We start from the raw sequence: 13107 nt of genomic DNA, 5'->3' as shown, positions 1-13107 counted from the left end.
CTTAGCTCGTGGGTGGTAGCTCAGACTCAAAGTACTTCATAATATTTGAATTCAGTTCCACTCAAAGTGCAGATTATTGTTGTTATTCTCCTTTACCACAGCAGGAAGGAGAAACATGCTGCAGCAACTTAACTGTGATGTGTTGTGAGGGACAAAATAGCATGGAGTTAAATTAAAAATCATGTTCATTTCAAACCTTAATTTAATTATGAATAATGTGTCAACACTGACAGTCCTAATTTGTTTTATCTATTTACCTATTTTTCTATTTTGTATTCTTTCTCTACATTTACTTCATCTTACATCACACCTGGATCCTGACACTGAGGCAGGTATGAAGTTAGGCCATCATATTTTGGATGTTCAGTCAGCAGAAATAGTTTCTGCTTTAAAACCCTGTCACTTTTTTACAGACTTGCCTTTTTACCTTATTTAAATACAGCTCTGGTGTTATCTAAACTGTATTTGACCTTTCATCTTTTTCATATCTGTGATTGTTGCTTTTTACTTGCCTCAACTGTATCTTGGCATTTGATAAATAAATAAATAAAATCTCTTGTAACGTGTTTCTGGAAAGCTCCTCTCTTAAAAAGTGCTCTACTAATGCAATAATAGTCATCATAATAATAATTGTTGTACATTTTCTATGTGACCAGTCAAACTGATATGTGTAATTTGAACGTTAGAGTCCCAGATGTTGAAGTATACATGGACTAAACTGCATCCATCTGTTTGGACTGTAAAATGAGGCTTTAAACTCTTCTGTTGGTTGCTCAGGACAAAAAGGGAGCATGTGGGGGTTTCCATACAAGCATTGGATCTATTTCTAATGTCAATTATATTCAATAATCTATTTACAGATTAAAACAAAAACAAATGACAGTGCATTGAGAGCCTGCACCATTAACTCATTCATGCCATGTTTCTTTTTAATAAAGTGAAGTTTGAGTGCAGAGCAGCAGGGTTCACTGTTGCTCCAGAGATACAGTCATCCTATGTGTATCGGTGTCCACTGCAGAAGCTTCAGTCTGTCTGCTGCTCAGATGTAAAGATGCGCCAGTCACACAGATCTCTGACCAATCTGCTCTTCATGCAGTCATTTTATTTTTTTTAATTTTTATAAACACTTTGAATTCTTTCCAGCAGTTTGGCCCTGAATATCAGGGAGGTCCAGGTATCTGAACTGAACTGAACGACTTAAACTAAGTGCTGTCATAACAATAAAGAATATCTCCCATCTATTAAACGATGCTTGCACTTATATTTCTCAAGGCTGTTCTTTTTAAGTGGATAGCTTTCATGCAGACTTCATAGAGCCCAGGCTTCAGGAGGGAAAATAACGCATCTAGGTAAGACCCTGTAAGTGATCCATTAAATGACCTTGAGTAATTCAGACCTTTTCAATGAGTTCTCCTGCAGGACAGAATGATACATTATGCATGTCATCTATTATTAAAGCTCTTGAATCATGTTACCTTCAGAAAATATCTAACACCTGATCCTCTGAGACACTTGTCCTCTGAACATGGTTATAAAAACATACTCTCCTGTATGGTATGATTTAGTTTGTCATGTTTTATTTTAAATGTAACATTTGACTGGATGTCTGTGTCTGTGATCCCCTGAAGTTCTGTCAGATTCAGACATTCAAACAAGCACCGTGATCACTGTTTCTCCATTTTCATTAACATTAAACTACTGAGACTCTGTTACAACTCATTGTGACCTCTAATATTTTATGTAGGCTACAATTATTTGAATAGATAATCTAATAATAAATGCATCTGCAACGTTAGGAAAACATTTGTAAGCCTAAGAGAGTGAAGAAACACGTCAGAACACAAAATGTCTATGTGAAACATACATTATACTGTATATTGATCCTCTGAGGTGATCCAATTAAAGCTCGTTGCTGCTTCATCCTGAGAGTTCATTGGCTGACAGCTGTTCTCGGTTCTGAGGCCCGCCCCCTCTGTCAGGCACTGCGCTGCTCCAGCTCTATGCCTGCTGATGAGCTGTGAGAGATACTTCTCTCTAACTTTATACGACAGCTCGGATTGACTTTCCCTTGAAAGCATAATAATACCTGTCAGCTGAGCTCGTGCAAGGCGCGTGCGCATCTTGGCTCTATCGTGCTGAATATTTTCCTCTACTTTTCAAAGCCCTCTCTTGCAGCATGAAGTGCAGTTATGGCAAGGAGTAGCAAGTCAGTCGCGAGGACCCTGGAGGATTTGACGTTAGACTCGGGTTATGGTGGAGCCGCCGACTCCTTCAGGTCTTCCAGTGCGTCGCTGTGCTGCTCGGAGGCACATGGGGGGACTCACTGGCAACTAACCGACTCAATGCACAGTCGACACAACAGTCTGGACACTGTTAATACGGTCCTGGTCGAAGACGCTGAGATCCTGGAGAGCACCGGGCAGTGCGCGAAACTACCCGAGCTTGAGGATGTGCCGTGGAGCCTCGGGGAAGTGGCAAGCGCGCTGAGCAGGGACGAGGAGATGAGCTTACCGACCCCACCACAGGACGTCCTGCTCCGGCTGTCGGTGCTGGTCAGCCGGGCCCTGGTCCGGGTCGCCAAGGAGGCGCAGCGCATGAGCCTGCGCTACGCCAAATGCACCAAATATGAGATCCAAAGTGCCATAAAGATGGTCCTGTCATGGAGCGTGTCGATGAGCTGCATCAGCGCGGCCCTCAGTGCCTTGTCCCTGTACAACATGAGCACTGAGGAGGACAAGTTCAGCCGCGGGAAGTCCCTGCGCTGCGGACTCGTCTTCAACGTGGGGAAGTTCTTCAGGTGGATGGTGGACAGCAGGATCGCGGTCAGGATCCACGAGCACGCAGCGATCTACCTCGCTGGGTGCATGGAGAGCCTGTTCAGAGAGGTGTACGCGCGGGTTCTGCGCAGTGAGCTTCTGGAGCGCGATAACGGGATCCCCAAGTTCACCGTGGAGACCCTGGAGCAGGCCCTCAGCGGGGATGCAGAAATATGGGGGTCTCTGCTACCTTGGCAACACCTGATCTGTGGGAAGAATGCGAGCGGTGAGTTATGAAGCAGACAATGCAACAGGATCCCCTTTCTAAATTTAAATTCATGTCACCTGTAGAGCCATCATGTAATCTCACAGCAGAAATTCACATCAGCTTTACAACGAGAAGGATTCCATTTTATACCAAGGGATTTGATGCTAAATCAAACAGTTTCACACACTGTTGCACCATACATGTCAGAATCATGACAAGAATAAAAATAAAGAGGTCGCACTCTGTCGCTGATAGGAACATATTTTATCCCACCATCCCAGTCTTTCTCTTGTGAGTGTCTGTGAACTTTGACTCATCCTCCTCGCAGAGGAGCATTTTTGCAGCTTTCTGCTGCTTCCTGCTCTCATGGAGCTGCAGAGGCTGCAGGCAGCTGATGAGTGACAGAGCAGATGAAGAGAGAGAGAGAGAGAGAGAGAGAGAGAGAGAGAGAGAGAGAGAGAGAGAGAGAGAGAGAGAGAGAGTGCTCTTCTTGAGGCAAGCTTCCCCTGTTTTGTGTCATGTGTGCTGTCACACTGCACATGTTCTCCTACTGTATGTGCTTGTTTTGTTAATGCACAAAATACTGATGCAAGCCTGATATCCTGGAGCTTGGTGCCTCACTCTGAGAGCACTCAGTAGAAGGGTCTTTTCCTGTTGTTTTCATACCATGTTGCCCTGCAGAGGTCAGTTTTATTCTTTGACTCTTTCATTCATGAGTACATCTGCTGATTCTGGAGTGCATACTTCCTCTCTAGTAGATTCCACATTAGATTATCACAGGTAAAGAATTATTATTTGATGTTCGCTTTAAAAAGAAGTGTAATTACATTCAGACATCACTCCTGTTTATCCAGTAATACATCACAAAGCACTCTGAAACATACTCGCCCCTGTTTTGATGGATGTTGTAAAAATGCTGCTGTGGCTCCTCTTGCAACAGGTTTACGTAATGACAGGCCCCGGGGGACATATGTGCTATCATGCATTATGCAGAGTGATGTGAATAAAACTCAGTTATACAGTGAGGCAGAGAAAGAGAGACAGACAGGCACACAGAGAGATAGGAACTTAGAGAGAGTCTGTATTGATGAATCACCCACAGAAGCATAGAGCACTTTATTTTTTCACTGTACCTCTTTGTTTTTAAAGGTACAGTGAAACCTTTTTGTTAAACACACAGGTCAGTTGCCCAGAATAATCCATGGCTGTGAGACTCCAGCTGCACAGTCAAGATCAGACTCATTAATGGGCATTTGTTTGCAGTAGTCACAACATACAGTATCATTATATTTCTGCATATTTAGATGCAAAAGGCAACAACGTTGTACACAGAGATGCAACAAAACATCAGATTTACTGTATGAGTACATTTATTTGGTCATTCTGCACACTCAGGCCACTCTGCATGCAGTGAGGCTCTAGCTGTAGAGGTGTGGTGAGGACTCACTGCTGCAGTGGACTGATGAATCTGATGGGATGCAAGAGAAAAGTCTGGAGCAAGAAGACTATTAGTTAAATGTGAAAGTCTGGGCTAAGAAAACAGGAGCCTCTGGGTGATTTTTACTACAATCATTGCTCCTGACAATCTTAGGTGGATCTGTTTTGGGCCCTGAGTGGGACCAATGTTCAGCCCAGATTTTATGCTCATGCGAGAGATAACAGATACAATCATTAACCTCCCAAGGAATTCTCAGACTCATCAGACCTACCCTGATTTTTCAAAAACATATTCAAAATTTAGGATTGAAACATGAAGATTATGTTGGAAAAAGTACTTAAGTCTGATAAAAATGCAGTTCCTCCAGTGTCCACTAGAGTGTGTCTCCTGCAGTGAGTCAGTCCCTATAGAGCCCCATGTTAAAATGTTACAGCAGAAATAAACATATTTATAGCCTGGTACAAAAAAAGTTTGTGTCCCTAGAGCTCATTTCTCTATTCATGACAACTGTACGGGCTGAATTTATATACTGTACAACACACCTGCAGTTATGCCTAATTAAGGGTGTGGCCTCTTTGTTTTTGAATGACAGGTATGTGCTGCTATCCACGAGCTGTCATCTTATCTAATTCATTCATTGAGCTTTTCAGCTGTGTTTGTGGTGTTGTTGGGATATTTTTGATTTGAAAACTGGATTAATAATCTGTCTCATTGTGTGGGTAATGATATGAAGTGGCTGTTTATTAAGGATAAAATCAGGCCCTTTAAAAATTTAAATTTTGGCACCAAGGAGCAGGTACACTCTGGATTTTTTGCTCATCACTGCTACATTCATACATTATTTATTTGTCTGCCACTGCAGTCAGCATAGTAAATATTCTAGTCTTTGTGGCTAACCATAGCTAACATGCTGTGGTTTACAGAATAGTAACAGGAACATCACACCTCCAGGTCCCTCTGAAGAATACACCATTTGTGTTAAAGCTACTCCTCAAATGATTCCTCATCCAGACTCGTTCAGCCCTCTGCGTTGGTTCTCCCTCTCTGCAGAGCGTCACTGCTTCATGTTAGAGTCACTGTTTGTTTACACCTGTCTCCCTGTGAGATCACACGAGATGTAGTAAGGTGGTACGCTGCTCCCTCTGGCGCACACCATCATCTAAATAACATCCTGCAGTGAGTGATGAGTCATTATTTTCAGATGTTCAAGTGTTCATGTTTGATGGTAGAGAGAAGGACATCTTTGAGGTTTGTTTTCTAACATGAGCGTCAAAAGTAATTCAAACCTCTCATAGTCTGACCTAAAGTTAGAGAAGTGATTTTGAGTTGGACTTTTTTTTTGTTGTTGCTCATCATGTTGTGACATGAGCATGACAATAAAGCTGGAAGGATAAAACTGATGTTTTCATATTGAAAAGTGTGCACAGTTATCATTCTGCTGGTGAAACAGAATCATGAATGCAGCCCTTAAGTAATAAAACAAATGCCTTTTAAGTGCCTTTCTTTCATCCAATGATTTAAAACAGTGACGATTGAACTCAGAGCTCATTTGTGACAGCCTCCATTATTTTCATATTACAAACTGAATGTTACCAACAACACCCACCTGAAAAATGACTTTGTCTTTAGTTGTGCAAAAAGTGTCAAACAGGTTATTCTCATTTCAGCCAGAAGTCAGGTTGAACATTTTCTAACAAACCCAAAAACTGATAAAAAAAAAATGTGACTTCTGAAACAAGTATAAAAAACAGAAATTCATCATTCAGAGTGAAAAAGCTGTCGTGAGGTAAAAAACAGACCTCTGCAATTACAGATTATTTTAATAGTGCTGCTAAAGCAAACTAAATCATGATCTCATTGTGAAGACAAAGGGTCAGCGTTTTAATCGATTAAAGGTCTGTGTATTTGTTGTTTTGGATGCTATCACAGAACTCATCGCTATCGTATGATAATGATATATGACTCCAGGAATGATGGGTAACTTCTCTGTGTTTCCAGTGTGGCTAGCAGTTAGCGCTTACATCTGTGTTGCTTACAGTCCAACAAGTAACTTCATATCAAAGACAAGCACAATTCAGTCCTCCGGATGTGTCTGCAAAGTATACACCATCAGCTCTTGGTTCATTAAATCCCCCAGGGGAGCGCTTGTTCAATGGTTTGTGGTGAGTCTCAGTTTCACTGTAAACTGTAAGTTCCACAGAGGCGTCCACTGATTGTAGTACTTAAAGGTGCAGTGTGTAGTATTTAAAGGTACTGTGGGTAGTGCTTAAAGGTGCAGTGTGTAGTATTTAAAGGTACAGTGTGTAGTACTTAAAGGTGCAGTGTGTAATATTTAAAGGTACAGTGTGTAATACTTAAAGGTACAATGTGTAGTATTTAAAGTTACATTGTGTAGTATTTGTTGAGGAAATGTAGGAAGTTTTACATCGTAGACCTCATTCACATTTCTTATGGAGACACTGCAGGACCTCTAAACCTCAGGAGACTGTCCATGTGCATGGACAGATAAGGTTGAGACACACACACACACACACACAGACACACATCATTTGTTGTCTCCAAAGCCAGCCAGTCAATCTGAGGGAGACTTGACCTTAAGCGAGCCGCCGCCTGCCAAATTGAAGCTCCGTATCGCTCCATCCATCCTCTGCATCTCTTTCTGCCAAGTGGGAGTAATTGAAGTGATTTTTCCATATTATGCTAACACTAACTCAGCTTTGTCAGGAGGACTTTATGAAAATCTTTCATTGCGTCTCTTTCACCAGAGCTGATTTCCTTTTTTCGTGCTGTCACAGTCAAAAATTTCAGCTTGCTGTCGACTCTCCCTCAGAGGGTTAGAGAAACAGTGTGACATTTCTAGAAAGTCTTTAACACACTGCAAATTAGATGAGAAGATACCACTCTTAATACCAGCCTCATATCTGTAGCTAATTATACCAGCACAGCCGGCAGCCACTTAGCTCAACCTAACATAGAGCCTGGAAACAGATGGGAACAGATAGCCTGACTAACTTAATCATGACAAAATCTACCTCATAAGATACTAAGTTAACACTGTGTGATTTAAAAGGATGGTATATGTATAGACTTCAGTACTTAGTGGAAACAACATGAAATAAACTGCTAGCTTTGACTAACATTAAACTCTCTGCTAGTAGCCTACCCTGCAGTGGATTTTTGCCCTCGTCACACAATAATATACCGGATACCTGTTGATTTTTGGTGAGGGGATAACAAAATGGGTGCATTGACTTATATTCTTGACGCTGTAGAAGTGGCGAGAACACAGCTCTGACAGCTCTGTTGACCAATGAGTCTTCTGCAGTGCTGCATGCACCAGATTATCAGAGTAGAGGAGGAACGGTGAGAGGAAATGTAACAAACATTAACACAGGAGTCATTGAACTTTCCATAACTGTGATCGTCTGCTTCAAATCCACACAAGAATCTGTTCCGCTGTGGATATCTGTAACTAGGATATTTTGGCCTAACTTTGGGACAACAGAAGGAAGAGGCCGTCCATCTCTATATATGGTCAATAATGTAAAGTCACTTTAAAACTCAAAATTAACCAATGCAGATTTTGCTTGTGAAAATAATGATGATAAATTAGTCAACCTCAACGTCATCAGCCTAGTCGGCGCTAGAATTACCAAGTCAAAACAATAATTATTAGGATGATCATTTGTTGTGTCTAAGCTGTAGTGCAGCCTCCCTCCACTGGTTGGACTTGTAGCTATGTCTATTGTTTGCTGCCATAACGCTATAAAGCTCTACTAGATGGACCGTACCAGACTCCATGTCACATCAGCACTCCTCATTCCCTCCTAAACCAGCAATTAATACCAGATCTGCTCCATGTGGGACTCTGTGAACGCTGAGTCTATATGTGTGTGTGTGTGTGTGTGTGTGTGTGTGTGTGTGTGTGTGTGAGTGAGTGTGTGCTAGCTCTGCTAACCTTAGCCACACTCTGCAAAGTAATTTGACATCATTTACCTGCAGACTTTGAGATCATGTGTTTAGACATGTTAATTATGTTGTGCCCAAATTTGACTCTAGTTGATTTTTTTTATAGATATGGCAGACTAAAATATTTACTTAAAGTAGACTACAACCGTGGAGGGCAGAAACGATTAAAATGTGACTGAAACTAAAGAACAGTTCATTTTAACACTAAATTTGTAGCTGCCAGATCAACACTGATATAAACTTAAAATAGAACAGTAGTCCTGTAAGTACAGAGGTTTATATTGTATGTCACATATTGGTCACTCTAAAGGCTGATTTATACTTCTGCGTTGAATCAACGGCGTACCCTACGCCAGGGGTCCGCGTAGCTCCCATACCTACGCCGAGGCCTACGCACGTAGCTGACGTGCACCTCCTCCAAAATGTAACTCCCCGTAGAGCCGAAGCGGACCACAAGCCCTGTGATTGGCCCGCTCGGCGACTTCTGCCGCACATCGGCCGTGTATTTTATCTCCTCCTCTCTATTCTTCATGTAATCATGTCTGTATGATAAACAGCTACATGTATCAGCTGTAGATTAACATAACACGCTCTGAATCTCTGTGGAAAAGTAAACAGAGATCATAGCGGGGCTGGAAGCAGGCGACCGGCTATCAGAGAGACCGCACTGCCCTCATGCGTTTCGGCGGAGAATTGCTGCGCAACACAGACACACCGACGCACAAGTATGTGGGGCTCATGTCCGCGTCAGCCCCTGCTGCTTAGGGGAGACACAGAAGTATAAATCAGCCTTAAGAGATGTCTTTGAATTCACCAGCTCAAACAATAACACATGAACAGCTCCTTCATGTTATTTTCATAAACTGATATGTCAGGATTTGTAGTAATTTAATGCTTTACTGTCTGTTCTCACCTGCTGCACCTCACAGTGCTGCGTTGGCACATCCAGCATATGGCAGACCTCCCACACACAGCCAACACACACACACATACAGCACACACTCTCACACTCTCACACATATACATCGAGGTGTCTCAGGCTTCTCTCACTGTGTCTAACTCAGTTTATTTGGAGGTAGGTGTTGGGTTTCCTGTCTAGCCTGTCAGAACAGGAGCCTGCACTGCACGCTGGGAGCTTTCTTCCAACTTCACCTCGACCCATGAACACAGCGACTCTCTGATTTCCTTAACTACACCAACATGTCACAGAAACAGTCAAGAGGAACGTGATATCAGAGCTCAGGGAGCAAAACCACCTGAGGATGAGTCTCTAATCACACCTCAGGTGTGAGGTGACTTGCAGGTCTGGGCATAGCCGGCTTGTTTGACGGATGTCGAGGAACTCTAAAGTCAAGCGAAGAAAGTGGCTTTAACTTTCAGGCCTTTTCCCCATTCAGATTACTGCAAGGTGTTAGTCTGAGTTATGCAAAAGTTATTGGTTTTGAATATTTAAAGTTAAATGATTCTCTAATTTAACCCAGAATGAAGAAGTAAAGTATCGTCTGCTCTTAAGTGCGCATCTGCAGAACAGACACTGCTCATTAGAAATGAAGTGGGGAGCGGTAGTTACAAAGGGGTCTGTCCAACCATTGAACTCAGCGCTACTCTCTCTGTATGTATTTGCGTGTTGAATATCACCACTGTAATCGAAAAAACTGCAAGCTAGCTGGTAGTCCTTGCTTACACGTCTCTCCTGATACAATCATCCACCAAGGTTGTTGTAAAGTCTAAAAAAAAAAACTTTATTCAAAATGAACAAACCAAATATTTACAAGATTATGCCGGAATCCAAATTAAAAAGGAGACACAACACTGTAAGAAAACCGTGGGATTCAACAGCTTGTTGAGCCTTCACTGACTCCACCAACTGTACACTGTACAACCAAGCGGCAACCTCTGGCCGCGAGAATTGAAACCGGGAGTGTTAAAAACTGCAGTGTCTCGAGCGTCCGCTTGAGTCTGGCTCCGAAGTACCGGAAACCACATCCACACCAATTAAAAAGAAAAGCCGAAATAAAAATGTTTACAGCCTGGTACAAAAAACGAGTGTAGTCTGGATAGCTCATCTCTCGTTCAGAGGCTCAAAGCCTGCCTCTTTACCTCACACTAGCTAAACAGTAGGTTGAGTTAAGCATTTCCAATATGGTTCCCGCCGACAGTTGGTTCAAAACAGTGCTTCAGAAACAGACGGGTGACGTCACAGATACTACATCCATTATTTAAACAGTCTATGGTGCACACAGAGCTTGATGCAGTTTGCAGACAAATGGGTTGTGAAGCTGCGTTTGTTTGCGATTCCCAGGTTTATCTTTAGCCACAGGTTGTAAAACCTCAGCATGGTGTCAGCTCGAATGGTTGCATAGGTTAGTCTTGTTGTTGCAGTATTTTAATACAGACTTACTGAGCTTATACACCACATGACTTCTGATGACTTCCTCTGTTCCCATTTATCCCAAATGCATCAAACATCAGCGTTTTATGTTACAGGTGCTGACTATACATTATGTCCTGCTGCTGTTTAGTCAAGAGGGGTCTCTGTAAAACTTGGATCACTGTACAGCGGCACCCACTGTGCACCCACAGGATATCGAATAATATCAATCAAATAATTGATTCAGTTGACTAAAGCAACCTATATATTGTCTGTAGAGATTCTTGTCTGCTGAATAACATGGGTTTTTGTTTTAGTGTTCTTGCAGCTGTCCGTTATCTGAGGAATTGCTGGAATAGGAACGTTGTTTACAGCTGTCAGAGATGTTTTTCTACCAGTTTCAGCCTCTTCTAGCCATGTTTCTGGAGAAATCCACAGCGTCTTTGTGGAGCTGCTGTCAGTAGCACGTGAAATCTAACCCTTTTGGAGTATAATTTAAGGTAATTTGAAGAACTGGGCATGCTGCTTTGTGGCATTGTCCCCATTTCACTCCTACTTTTCATAGCTTCAAACACGCTCTGTTATCAGTGCTGCTGCTCAAAGTATACTTCTCTGAGTCTTGACTAAAGGGGTAAGTGTGAAAATTTGGGGAAAGTGAGGGCACAAAAATAGTAAACTGCAGCACTTCAGCACCTCACCTTAAATCTGCGGACCATTACAGAGTGAAGTGAGGTGGTGTTTTCATTTAAAGACTTCAGGTCTCAGAAAATGAGCTGGTTGGCTCTACAGTTTTCACTTTCCTCAGACGCCATGTGTGAAAACCAGAATCAGACCCGCTGAGGACGTGTTGTGTTGAACAATTTCTTGCAGCTTTTTTCACAGGGTGAAGGAGTGCAGGTCTCATTCCATTCACAGCTCTTTTGTTCCTTATCCAAGTGTCGGTGTTGCAGTGTGAGGTCAGTGCCTGGTGCACACATGCTGAGGGGGGAAAACTGGCAGACAGGAATGACTCTGGTCTGCAGCTGTACCACTCTGTACCAGCGAGACCAGTCCCCAATATGTCTGAGAGTGAGATAAAACATATCTGTGTTGGGGAAACCCTCAGACCCCAGGGCATGTCAGGCAGCAACATACTCAGACTGACACTCACACTCACACTCACACACACACACACACACACACACACACACACACACACACACACACACACACACACACACACACACACACACACACAAACTCAGCGTTCACAGAGTCCCACATGGAGCAGATCTGGTATTAATTGCGGGTTTAGGAGGGAATGAGGAGTGCTGATGTGACATGGAGTCTGGTACGGTGCAGAGGAGCTCATGAAGAGGAGACAGCTGATAACTAGGAATGGGTACCTTTCACATTTAAACCGATACGGTACTGATACCCGGTACCTGGGAATCGGTACCGGTACTCAACGGTACCAATTCCCAGGTACTTTTGTGTGTGTTTATGTGGTAATGAATGTTAATTAAAATAAAAAAATCTCAAATTTGTTTAATTTAACATATGTCGTATCTTGACCGCCCGTGATGTGTAGATTCAGAAGGAATCTTCGTGACACTGGCTTGCTTGCATAGTAATATGTTTATTTCAAGAATCAAAACCAGTATCGAACAAGCACCCGGAATGCTTGGGAGAACAGCTCTGCAGATCTGCTGACTCCCAGAATGCTGTTGACCAAGACCTTTTATAGGTCTGTGAACCAATGACATAGCCTACTACCAAGCCCAAACGTATCTTAACATCTAGTTATTTATTATACTCTCCTGGGCTCTGCTGACCTAAGGGTTACAAAACTTGTCCATGCAAGTCACTACACAGGAAGGGGGTCTCAATCTAATATTTTTGAGTCTGGGACAACATAGGTTTCTCATTGACTTGTTTTACGTCAGTTACTTATTCCCTATCAGATACTTCACATATTTATTTAATTTAACATGAAATGAACAGAAACAGGATTATATAGGTGATTAAATATATTTGCTGACACATGCTCGTGGCGTCTAATTGCTCTTTCGGGAGTTTATCAAATAACACACGTGAACGCCTGCGGACGGGGAAAAGTCAGTTCTCCGTCTCTTTATAATAACAGGACACACAACTTACTTGTTGGGCATTCACGCACACAGGAACGGTTATAAAGAGGGCAGGTAGTCGGAGCGAGAGAGTCCGTCTCAACCATAGACTGTATAAAATAAACATAATCCTCCTGCAGCTCTGCCTCGCGGTAAGTGCGCGTGCCCGTCAGCTGCAGGCTCTGTTTGGCGCGCTC

General features: G+C 42.6%; 1 protein-coding gene across 2 annotated transcripts in view; it reads left to right on the top strand.

Annotated features, from left to right (window-relative positions):
* Positions 1-2000: 2000 nt before the first annotated feature.
* Positions 2001-13107, top strand: part of btbd11b (BTB (POZ) domain containing 11b) — a 101874-nt gene continuing 90767 nt past the window's right edge. For both annotated transcript variants that reach the window (XM_034684861.1, XM_034684860.1), the window contains exon 1: positions 2001-3042. In XM_034684861.1, the coding sequence (XP_034540752.1) occupies positions 2190-3042 (853 nt within the window). In that variant the 5' untranslated portion in view covers positions 2001-2189. The remainder of the gene's footprint in view (positions 3043-13107) is intronic.

This window comes from Notolabrus celidotus, chromosome 6 (genome assembly GCF_009762535.1).
Source record: "Notolabrus celidotus isolate fNotCel1 chromosome 6, fNotCel1.pri, whole genome shotgun sequence".
NCBI lineage: Eukaryota > Metazoa > Chordata > Actinopteri > Labriformes > Labridae > Notolabrus > Notolabrus celidotus.
The sequence above is the reverse complement of the archived record's forward strand: the minus strand, read 5'-3'. Positions and strand labels throughout refer to the sequence as shown.